At 31.1% G+C, this 13,155-nt stretch overlaps 1 protein-coding gene across 6 annotated transcripts in view; it reads right to left on the bottom strand.

Moving 5' to 3' along the window:
* kidins220a (kinase D-interacting substrate 220a) overlaps nt 1–13,155 on the bottom strand; it is an 87,492-nt gene that overhangs the window by 54,034 nt on the left and 20,303 nt on the right. For all 6 annotated transcript variants that reach the window (XM_051133711.1, XM_051133710.1, XM_051133709.1 and 3 more), the window contains exons 15-20: nt 11,987–12,152; nt 11,578–11,729; nt 9,731–10,017; nt 8,258–8,398; nt 5,304–5,541; nt 3,562–3,650 (exon numbers count right to left, since the gene is read on the bottom strand). In XM_051133711.1, coding sequence (XP_050989668.1) covers nt 3,562–3,650; nt 5,304–5,541; nt 8,258–8,398; nt 9,731–10,017; nt 11,578–11,729; nt 11,987–12,152 — 1,073 coding nt within the window. The remainder of the gene's footprint in view (nt 1–3,561; nt 3,651–5,303; nt 5,542–8,257; nt 8,399–9,730; nt 10,018–11,577; nt 11,730–11,986; nt 12,153–13,155) is intronic.

Genomic DNA, 13,155 nt, shown 5'->3' on the forward strand with positions numbered 1-13,155 from the left:
TGAACTTGTGACTTGACTGCTTCTGGGAACACATGGCCATCAATAAGGTGGCCCCTTTTTGATCCAGGATGATGGAGGGGAGCCTTATGCAAAAATATGCATGATGAAATTAGTTTTAAAGGAGACCTATTATGCCCCTATTTACAATATATAATTTAAGTCCCTGAAGTTTCAGCTCAAAATTCCCCACAGATTCTTTATTATATCATTTTGAAAATGCCTGCTTCCTAAGTGGAAGCAGAAACATGCTGCTTCCGTGCATGTCTCTTTAAACGCAAATGAGCTACTGCTCCCCACCCCCTTTTCCAGAATAGGGCTGTGCCTTCCTCGGATACTCTAAACAAAAACATCTGTTTGGTTTTGATATGTCTATCCTGCTGAAATCATGTGTTTTAAAGCCATGCATGTGCACAGAAAGCCACTGTCACACAGCATGTGAGTAGTAAACTAAGTTCTCTTTCATGTCTTATTGTGCTTAAACTGTCAAATACACAAGATACAAAAACAGCCAGTTATGTCTGTGAAGGTAAACAGCTGGGATAGGGTTGGGTACTGAACTCTGTACTTTTAAGTGTACCAACCAAATTGCGTCAGTACTATAGAGTACCGTTTCACATTAAACCAAATTTTGGTACCCGAGAACACGCCTGGTCATGGACATTACAGAGAGAGAGAAAGAGACCCTGTGACATGATGTCACCAATGCAAATGTGTTTACATTTCTAGGGCCATATGGTTGCCCAAAAACGCAGACGGGATCGGAGAGTTCATTCATAAAAACAGAATTATGCCACTAGCGCGGAATGCCATGGAATTCATCAATTTTTGGATGAATAAATCAAAAGTAGGTCTGTCACTTAATTCAAATCACAATGTCGACTAATGTCTGTGAATATTAAAATGCAAAACGACGGTTTAAATATGAATCCTGCAGGTTCCACTTGCCTCTGTATATATGAATAGTGGAGACGCGGTTTTGTTTACATCACAGAACAGCAGAAGGAGTCAGATTTAATTTATCAAGTGAGGAGAGCTAGTCGAGCTGACAGACAAGTAGAGTGAGGTGAGAAAGAAAAGATAATGGCAGAAGAAACTAAATTGCAATATTTTGGATTTAAAAAAAAATGTTTGTGCGGTTTACCTAAGGTGATTTTAGAAGTCTTTTTTTAAACATTTGTTTCTTATTTATTTGGTTCCACATTAGCAGCTTTTTACTTTATTTAAACTTTGTGTATTTATTTTACATCCAAGCTTTCTTATTAGTTTTGCTAATACATGTTCTATGTTTCTGATTTATTTGGTTCACAGTGTTTGCTGATTTTCAGTTTTGTATACCCATTTAAACTTTGCACAGCCTAAGTAATTTCTTATTTTATATTAGGCATATAGCATGGTGTATTTTTATTTGTTTTGTTAATAAAAGTTCTAGGAGTTCAACGTTGTATTTTGTTGTTGCTTGAATTTAATCGACAGCGAATTGCAGCCGATTTGAAAGTGAAAGTAAAATGCGCATGGCCCTTTTACAAGCTATTTAAAGGGGTCATCGGATGCCCATTTTCCACAAGTTGATATGATTCTTTAGAGTCTTAATAAGAAGTCTACAGCGTATTTTGGTTAAAAATTCTCAGTGGTAGTGTAAAAAACATCCTTTTAACCTTGCTGTTCTGTTGCATTTGCCTTTAAATGCTAATGAGCTCTGCTCACCCCGCCCCACTGTTCTGTGAAATGACGAGCTGTAATGTTTAATTTAGCCGCATTTAGCCGTAAAACTTGCTAACTAGCACATTATTAAGAAATCGCTCAATCGGAGACATTCTCATGTTCCTTTGCACCGGAGTTGAAACAATAGCGGTTGGACTGTTCACAGCTCACTCAAAGACAGCCATTTCAGTCAACAATCGTGGGATCTGTGTGATGTCACACAAGAGTCAGAGAATGGCTTGATTTACCCATTTGGGTTAGGATTTATAGGGATTTACAAAAAAACACTGCTGTTGGCAGTGGATGTGTACACACACTGCCAACACAAATTTATGTTCAAACAACATGTAAAAGTGAGTTTTGCATCCAATGAACCCTTTGAAAGATAAGAAAAGTGAGGAAAAGAGTGAAAATTCAACTGAACTAATTCTTCACACAGAATTGCTGCTAATTTGAAAGTGAAAGTAAAATGCGCACACTGCTTTTACAAGCTATTTAAAAGAGAAGGAAAGCAAGAAAAAAGGGAAAATTCAAATGAACTAACCTGTTTTGGGCTTATTTTTTCACTGAAATGTTTTTGTTATCACACAAAGAGTAAAGTACCCAAAAAAGTAACCGTTGGGTACTGCCACTGAATTTCAGGTACTGATACCGTACCAGTTAAAAATGTTAACGGTAACCAACCCTAAGCTAGGAAAGAAATTGCATGTGGCAGCAGTGCAATATACAGTAAATAAATCAATAAATCCACTGCTCTCTTGTATCTTCCGAGCCTGGGACTCAAAATAGCGTTCTGTGCTCACCTGAACAGCCAACGACAGAACAGTTAGCATGCTTTGCTTGAACTTTTGCCATGGCGTTTGAACTGCGATGGCACCACAAGTGGAAACGTGCAGATTAAGGGGCGGTAATATTATAATATAATCCCCTTCCTATGTCACAGTGGGAGCGAAACCTGAGCGGCTCAATTTTTCACATGCTTGCAGAGAAAGGCTTAACAAAACAAAGTTACTGGGTTGTCCTTTTTCACATTTTCTAGGTTGGCAGATGCACCAGGGACCCAATTATAGCACTTAAACATGAAAAAAGTCAGATTTTTAGTATATGTCACCTGTAAATGTACCAAACCTCAGCTTTATTGGAGATTCTCTTTGTGCATCAAGAAAGACCCTTAGTTTGACCTCACAGCTTAATGGGATGTAGTATCACATTAATAACACTTTCAGAGCCGCCCTACTATTTTCCTTCCACATGCAGCTCACAAAACCCGCTAAACAACTTTCCACAACAAAACGTGCAGATCAGGGGTACGGCGGGCTGGATGCTCAGCCAAGAAACAGCAGAGGCAAAACAAGAGGAGCGTGCCCCTGAAATAAAGAGGGGCCAAATAAAGGAGGCAGATAAATCAGCCAAGCAAACAAACAGCCCTCGCAGGGTGAGCAGAGGAGCCACTTAGCCTCCTGCCTCCGTGCCGCCGTGCCAGTGCTTTGTCACCGAGACCCACTGCTGCTGCACCCCGTCATTAGGCAATGGCATCTCAGCGGGAAGAGTAAACAGACATTAAATCAATTACAGACGCTCCTCGGCGACATCCAGGGTCTCTGACAATACCCCCCCTCCAAAACACACACACACACAAACACACAAGATGTGGTCCTAACTGTCCTTTCTAACTGTGAATAAATGAATCATACAGGCGTAAAAGAGCTTGTTAGAGAGAATAAGCATGGTTAGAGTCTTTATAAATGAGTTATTAATGAGTTACTAATGAGGTAATAGCAGCCATATGGCCTTCGTTGAGCTGGCCATCTCGAATCGTGTTGATGGGAAGTGGTGGGAGTGTTGGAGGCTAAGTCTTACCCGGCGGTTCAGCGCTGTTTTGCTGCCCTGCCTGCCCTGCTCGCCGAGACTGTTCTGAGACAACTTCCTGTCCATGTCCTCTTGCCACGCTACAGATGGAGAGAGTCAGACGTTCAGAGGAGGTATCGGAGCGGAAAAGCTGTGCTGTTAGTCTATATTAAACGCTCTACACCACAGATGATGCACACGACAAATCGCAACAAATATCTGCTACATAAATTAAAGAAATGAGATTAACAGATCACAAACATCTTGTGATACATAAAAATGCGTTAAAGGAAACTAAGATGTTCAGATGTTGTTATTTTTCGTTCATACATAGTCATACATGTTTGGAACATGATTAAAAATGACCATTTTCAGTTTGGGGGTATTCGATGGCTTTTAAATGCATTTTTGTATAACAAGTAGAAAACAGGAAAGTTCTTGAAATGAAAACTGTATTTGTGTTTTATGGTGGCGTAAATAAAAGAAAAGAAAACAAAATAAAATAATAAAAGAAAGAAAAATATAAATGTAATAAATTAATAAAATATGAAAAAATGAAAAACAAAATGCATATAAAAAATAAAATTTAATTAAATAATAAAATAAGTAACATAAAATACAAATATAAAATGAAATATAAATAAAATTTAATTAATTTAAAATTTAAAATGAATTTAAAAATTAAAAAAAAAAATTAAATTATATTAATAAATAAGCTGAGCACAATAAAATTAAATAGAAGAATGAAATTTAATTAAATAAAAAATAATTAAAAATAAATGTAATTAAAAAGTAAAATAAAATACAAAAAAAAATAAAAATAAAAATACAAATAATACAAAGTAAGTAAATACAAATCTAAAATTAATAAAAATTAAAAACTAAAATTAAAATGCATTAAATTAAAAATAAAATAAAAATATTAAATGAATTATATAAATAAAATAAAAAATAAAATAAGTAAAGCAAAATAAAATTAAATAAAATACAATTGAAATAAAAAAAATAATTAAAAAACTTAATAAAATTAAAAAATAAAAATAAAATAATGAAATATAAATATATAAATATAAATATATATATATATATATATATATATATATATATATATATATATATAAAGTAAAATTTAATTAAATAAAAAAATAAGTAAAATAAAATACAAATATAAAATAAAATGAAATATTTTTATTTTTATAAAAAAATGTAAATGAATGAAATAAAAAAATAATATTTTTCAATTATATTAATAAATAAAATAAAACAAGTTGATACAAAAAAGTAAAAAAGTTAAAATTTAATGAAATAAAAATAAATAAGTAAAATAAACAGTAATATGCAAATCTAAAATTAAATATAAATTAAATTAAATAAAAATAAAATGCATTAAATTAAAAAAAAGTAATTATAATAAATTTTAAAAAAAATTACAAATCGAATAAAATAAAAAAATAAACATAAAATGAAAAAAAAAACGATATAAATAAAATAATATAAAATATAAACGAAAAAAGAAAATTAAATAAAAAAAAAGTAATTGAATTAAATGAAAAAATAAAAAAAAACCATCAAATTACTAATAAATAAAATAAATAAATAAAAATAAATAAAATAAAATAAACTTTATATATAAATATATATATATATATATATAAAAAAAAAAAGAAAAAAAAAATCAATTCAATTCAACTAAAAATAATACATTTAAAAATTAAAGCTTGCATATTGTAATTCTGAATTCTGCCAATACCGACCATCAGAGTTCAGCTGATCTGCATTGGCTGGTGTGGAAATGCAGAGTCTCTTTGCAGTGCTGAGGCCACGGCTGTTGAGGAACACGGGCAGGTGGATGATGTTTCGCATGTAGTCGTGGCCGTTGATGTTGGAGTCACGTAGCACACTGTTTAGGTTCTGATTTATTGCCTTGATGATGATATGAGGGTCGCTGGCAAAGATGGAGATGAAGGGACCTTTAGAGAAGAGCACTCGAACCTGCAAACAAAACAGACAAAAATGTTTCCCCTTGATTAATATGAGAAGTCTGGTCCAAGTTCAATCCTAGTGATTAGAGCACCTTGGTTGTTATTAGTTAATCCATTAGATATAAGCATAAAGGGTAACACTTTAGTTCAGGGAACAATTCTCACTATTAACTAGTTGCTTATTAACATGCATATTACTAACACATTGACTGCTTATTAGTACTTATAAAGCACATATTAACGCCTTATTCTGCATGATCATATTCTACATCCTTGAACCTACCCAATACCTCAACTAAACAACTGAGACATGAGAAATTAAATTTGCCTTGACCTTATAAGAGCATATAAGGCATATAGGAGGTTGTTGTTCCAATAAAACAAATGATTTCATAATGCTTTGCCTGGAAATTACAGGGTTTTTTTGTTTGTTTGTTTTTGTTTGTTGTTGAATCATCAAAACACTCACATGCAATAGCGAGAGGGCGTTAATACTGTTTCCTATGCAATGACGTTAGACGTTTGTTATCATAATAGTGGCCAATTACTGACAAGCCTTAAATGACACGCATTTTAAAAACAGAGAGGGTCAGAATGAGGGTTGAAAATAATCATTTTTCCAGACATTCATTTTTTTTTTTTTGGTGCAATAAACTTGTAATAACATTGTAATAACATTGTAAGTAAACCTCAAGGAACATATTAAAATAATAAAAAAAATCCATGTGATGATCTTTAATAAGCAGTAAATAGGAGTTAATAGTGAGAAATAGATCTTAAAATAAAGTGTGAGTAAATATAGTACAATATTTCTCTGAAAAACATATGTAATTCATAGGAAGACTGGGCTAAAACCCAATGCCAATTATAAGGCCGTATGAAATCAGTTCTTCCATTTCTTCCCCCTTTTTCTTTCCCATTTATTTATTTATTTTAAATTCAGTTTTTTAATACTCTGTTTTAATGGTTAAATAAAAAATCATGTAGTATAACTAATTAATTGAAAACATGAAACTTAAAGTATTTGACAACAATTTAGTGAACGTTTCACAAAAAATTTAATTTTTATGGCACTATAAAATGTTTTTCCCCCTCTCCAACATAATGGTTTCATTCAATTTTCATAAATCAAAAGCATCTCTAATTAACAGATATATATATATATATATATGCTAAAAAAAAATTCAGCTCAGCTTTTTTTTTGTTTTTTTTTTGTAAATATTCCTTTAAAAATACTGTGTTAATAATAATTTCACTGGTAGTAGTACTACTATCATCCATTAAGTAATATGTTTCTGTCACAGTTTCTTCAAGTTAAACTTTTATTTTGACGAATTACTGTGGATACCTTTACGTTTTTGTTTGTATATGATATATGATCATTTTTTCCCAACAGTAAGACTAAAATGCACGTAAAGTGACTAGCAGTTCTAGAAATCATGTTAACTTGTTCATGTACTCATATATTTAGGCGGCAGAGGCTGAAAACACAGCGAGCTTCACATGCGCTTCAGTATGTGGGTAAACGAAACCATGTGTCTGTGCCATTCATTCACACAGAGACACGCAGAACATTCAGGATTCATAGTTTAAAAGTCTTTTTGCAGCTTAATATTCACAGATAATAGTCCATATTGCTTGACTTAAGTGTACTGATACACATTTGATTTATTCATTATACAGTAACGTTCAATTCCATGTTTATGACTGGATTCCATTTTCTGCATCACGGAAATCATAGGGCCCTATATGTGTGCTATACTAAAGAAGGCCTATTTTCCTTTCTTTCACTCTCAGATCACTTAAAAATGAATGAAGTTATTTATTCATAATTCTATTAGACTAGCTATGTCACACAGACCTATAGCTCAATTTATACATTGTGGACTTTGTGTTTGTTTACACAGAAGCCACTCTGTATACGTTTACACACGGCCAGACGTTTACTCATTTGAACGTGATGGGACTTTCCAGACTAATGAGGAACACCGTAACATGTAGAAATGTCACAGGACACTGATTTGTAGAGCGTTTAGCGATCGCTGTGAAATATCTGCTGACGTTGCGGTTCTCCACGCCAACTAAACTGTGGCACAAAATATGCCATCTGCATTTATATCCATCATTTTTCATATAGAGCATCAGCTTTAGCAACTGGAACAATATTAAACTTGAAAGAGAAATCCAATTTGGTAATTCCTATCAAAATCGGAGACATAAAGATCTGAATTGAAAAGAGACGTGGCTAATTGTGCCACAAAGGAATCTTTGAGGGTTTTTGCAGGCTCTCTGGTAAATGGCAGATTTCATTAGCGGTGAACAGGCTGCCAACACAAGAGGATTATACCCAAATAATGACATTTAGCTGAAGGAAATTCCATTAGTCCAGCTGGGAGTGAGGAATCTGAACTTCTGGAGCTAAACAAGCCTGAACTCTGAGCACTGCTGCACATCCATGAGATGTTTGAGAGGTGAACGGGCTTGTTTTGCCCACAGAGTGGACATGAGGCACCTTGTTTGGCCATTTAGTCAAGAGCAGGAAGCCAGCGTGTTCCGACAGAATGAGTCTTTTATGTTTACAGCGGAGATGGATGGCTTGTGCCATCAAAAGGTTCTTGGCATTGAATGAGTATACCGGAAAATGCGATCCTGGCAGTAAAAGAGATTTTTATACTATTATTTGGTTATATAGGAGAGCTTCAGTGAGGTTTGATGCACACACGCACCGTGTCAAGCATCTGTAGCACTTTGTCCTGTTCACAGGAATCCAGGCCATCGATAATGACAGCCAGTCGGGTCTGATTCTGGGTGAAGCCGTCAATGGTTTTAGCCATTTTAGCCATGAGCTCCACTTCACACTTCAAAACCTGAGAGAAAACAGAAACAGATCAGCTATACAAAGCAATATGCAGTCAAAAAAAAAAATAAATAAATAAATAAAAATAAGATTTTCATTTTCACAAAATAGCAAAAATCTGAAAGCCGTCCTCTCCGAAGAGACTTAAAATAAAATCTGAATGATCTGGTTTAAGATCTAGGCTCTTAGGCTATCCAAAGACTGCAAATAATAATAAAAAATAAATAAATAAAATAAAATATAATAAAATTTAAAAAAATAAAAAAAAAAATAGAATAAATACTTTTTCTGTCTATTTAATTGCATTGGTAAAAAAAAAAATAAAATAACATGAAATATTATATATATATATATATATATATATATATAAATTAAATCACTAAATATAATAAACCCATTTTATGTCCATTCCATTCATTGCATTAAACTAAACTAAACTAAAATAAAATAAAATAAAATAAATATTTCAAAAAAAATAAGTCACTAAATATAATACATTTTCTGTTTCTTCCATTGCATTGGTAAAAAAAAATGTAATAAAATAAAATAAATATAAAAAAAAAAAATTAAGTCACTAAATATGATAAATACATTTTCTGTTGCATTGGTAACAAATAAAATAAAATAAAATAAAATAAAATAAAATAAAATAAAATAAAAAATAAGTCACTAAATATGATAATGTTGCATTGGTAAAAAAATAAAATCAAATAAAATAAATATTTAAAAATAAAATAAAAATATAAGCTACTAAATTAAAATAAAATAAACCACTAAATATAAGTACATTTTCTGTCCATTCCATTGCAATAATAAAATAAAAACTAAACGAACCAAATAAATAAATAAATAAATAAATAAATAAATAAAGATTAAACTGCTGAATATAATGAATAAATGTTCTGTTTTTTCCATTGCATTAATAAAAAATAAAAAAATAAAATAAAATAAAAAATATGACAAACATTTTCTGTTCATTCCACTGTATTAAAAAAAAAAATCTAATTGAAAAATATGAAAAAAACGAAACCACTAAATATGACAAATATATTTTCTGTCTATTCTACTGCATTAGTAAAATAAACAAATAAACAAACAAGCAAACAAACAATTTAGTTAATTAATTAATGAATTAATTATACCACTAAGATTTTACTGTGAACATGGACATGCAACTCCATCTCTCCAAGTCATGCCAAGTTAGGCCACAGAGTTTCACTCGGAATAAGAAAATATCTGCTAAATGAAAATATGTATGTGTATGTATATGTATGTATGTATAATGTAATAGTGATGACTATTAATAAGCACATTACATATTATATCAGCATCATTGGCTCACCTTCATGAATCCCTCACTCTTGAGCTTGTGCATGCTGTTGGCAGCGTTAAGGAGCCTCCTCCTCTGAGAGTGCAGCACAGAGTCCGCCACCTGCCACCAAGTCCGACAGTTCAGCAGCACGGCCAGACCCACCACACTGGCCATGGCGATCAGAACCGCGTTCACCGTCAGGTTCTCTGCGTCCACCTTGAAGATGGCCAGCAGGGTCATGCCTGTGATCAGACAGCCCGACGTCAACACAAAGAGCACGAAGGACGGGACGCAACATGTCTTCTTCCACTTCTTTCCTGTAAAAAAGAAAGAAAAAAAAAAAAAGCATTAAATACTAATAAAGCTAACTAGCTTAGCCACATTTTAAGCCGGAATAAAACACCTGATATATACAACTGTGATGGGCTGTGAAATTATAACATCGTGTTAAAAGTTGTATAAACGTATAAATATTAATAATTTTTTTTTTTAATGTTTATTATAAAGCTATGTAGAGCATAATTCTTGACAGGGATTTTACCAAAGTCTGTCTACAACAGAAAGAAAGAAAGAATGAATGAATATTTATGAAAAAGGTGGTTTTTACCACACTTAAAGTGTTTTAAGACAGTGTTGTTATTGTTAACTAAAATACTATTAAAATAATTGTTATTAATTGAAATGAAGCTGAAATGAAAAAAAGAAATATGAATATTAAAAAGAAAACTTTAAAGAAAAAAACAGAAAGAAAGAAAAAATTATCCACTAATTATGATAAATACATTTTTGTCCTTTCCATTGCATTAATAAAATAAAATTAATTAAAATAATTAAATAATCAAATCAAAATAAATAAAATTAATTTAAATTAAAATTAAACCACTATGATAAATACATTTTATGTCCATTCTATTGCATTAATAAATAAAATAAAATTAAATAACATAACATAACATAAAATAAAATAAAATAAAATAAAATAAAATAAAAATAAAAGTAAAATAAAAATTAAACCACTACATATGATACATTTTTTGCCCATTCCATTAATAAAATAAAATAAAATAAAACCACTAAATATGATAAATACATTTTCAGCCCATTCTATTGCATTAATAAATTAAAATAAAAATACATAATATAAAATTAAAATTCTATTGCATTAATAATAAAAATAAATTATATAATTTAATATTTATTGTAAAAAAAGGTTATTTAAACCACACTTGAAGTGTTTTTAGACAGTGTTGTTATTAACTAAAATGCTATTAAATGCATTAATTGAAATAAAGCTGAAATGAAATAATTCCATTAATAAAATAATAAAATATAAAATAAAACCACTAAATATGATAACCTTTTTCGTATTTTTTATGATAAACTATTCCATTGCATTAATAATAAAATAAAATTATATAATTTAGTCTTTATGAAAAAGGTGATTTATACCAAACTTGAAATTTTTTTTAGACAGGGTTGTTATTGTTAACCAAAATACTAACTGAAATATGAATATTAGACATAAAAATGTAACAAAAATAGAAATGTTGCCTAATCTAAAGTAAAATAAGTTGAAAATAGAAAAGACAAAACACACTAAGAAAATGACTCAAATGTAAATAAAATTAAAATGAAGACTAAAAATATAACAATAAAAGATTTTAATTTAAAAAAATAATAATAAAAACAAAATATTAATAAATATTATAAAAGTAGACAAATGTAAAACTCTGTAAACTGTAAATGTAAAAAAAAAATCAGAAAGGCAAGAATTAATCACACACATCATAATAAAAACAATTCAAAGCACTGAATATATTTTTAAAAATATTTCTTTCTTGTTACCAAGGTTCATAGTGCATATTCCACAGACACACCTTGAGTTTCATCATTCTTGAAGACCCTAAAAAGTCTGGTGGCCAGGAAGCCAAACTCTCTCTCACAGGCGTCGGACAGCGTGGCTATCATTTCAGCCATGGACGTCTCCCCTCCCACACTCGACAGACGGTTATAGTCCGTGAACAGAAACCTGGACAGATGGAGAACAAAAAAAGACTGACTGAAAATGAGCATCACACATGTGCGTGTTTCGACAGAATGTGCAGGTAAGAGAATATTCACAGCATGAATTTATCCTGCTTCCAAAACATTATGGTGAAGTATATCACATCTTTATACAGTTTACATCTTTGTTTCGATTTTTTTCGACTTTGCAAAAGAACAAACGTCCCTTAAACAGCAGTGTAAAGTAGTTGGGTGTGTTTGGTCATGGCTGCGGGGCTCTACCTGACCGGCAGGGCTTTGGTGGTCTGCTCTGGAAGTTCGGGGGGATTGACGAACATGAGTTTGAGAAGAAGCTCCAAGTAGCCGATGTGGCGAGCCAGTCTGGTGCTGAGGACCCAGGCCCAACTCCAACTCTCCCCCCCTTTTCTCCCACCAAAGTACACCAACACTGCACACACCATACAAAAGCACAGGAGAGAGAGATGACACGAGGTCACTTTCTGATAAACCAGAAGTTAGTGAGAATGTAAAACAAGATAAATGTAGAACAGTCAACTCCACTCACAACGCATACGTGAGATTGTAAAGTACAATGCTGCACTCTGGTGGACACATTTATATGTGCAGTTTAGTGCCCCTTGGTAACCAAAAATAAATCCACATTGAGCAAAATGTAATGAGAATCAAAAATAAAAAGCCTGAGATAAATAATGGTAAACCAAGGGGACAAAATAAGTATACATTAAAAAATATTCACCAAATCTCCATACACAAAGTAGTATTTTGATAATTAGGGTATGGTCAGCTCTTTAGACCTCCAGGGGTGAAATGTTGTAGTCCCATAAGATTCATAATCTTGATATAAATATTCACATGAAAATTTTAGTATTCAGGTCAAAGCAGTTATTTAGAGGCACTGACTAGACACTTATTTATCAGTTAGCATCTATTCATTATTTGCACTGATTTTGAAATAATAATAATAATAATAATAATAATAATATTGTATTTATTATTTTCACTGTTTTTTCAACAACAAGAATAATACTACTACTAATAAGTATTATTATTATTATTATTATTATTGCTATTACTGTATTTATCACTTGCACTATTTTTGTAATAATAATAATAATATTATTATTATTATTATTATTATTGTTATTATCACTAAATAATGAAAATACTTATAGCTATAATAATAATAATAAATTATGGCTGTTACTGTATTTATCACTTGCACTGTTTTTGCAATAATAATAATAATAATAATAAGTTATTATTAATATTAATATTAATATTATTATTATTAAAATAATTACAGCTATAATAATATTTTTATTATTGCCATTACTGTACTTATTATTTGCACTATTTTTGCAGCAATAATAATATATTTTTTATTATTGCTATTATTGTATGTACTATCTGCACTGTTTTTCAATAATATA

The sequence above is a fragment of the Labeo rohita genome, chromosome 17, assembly GCF_022985175.1.
Source record: "Labeo rohita strain BAU-BD-2019 chromosome 17, IGBB_LRoh.1.0, whole genome shotgun sequence".
Lineage (NCBI taxonomy): Eukaryota > Metazoa > Chordata > Actinopteri > Cypriniformes > Cyprinidae > Labeo > Labeo rohita.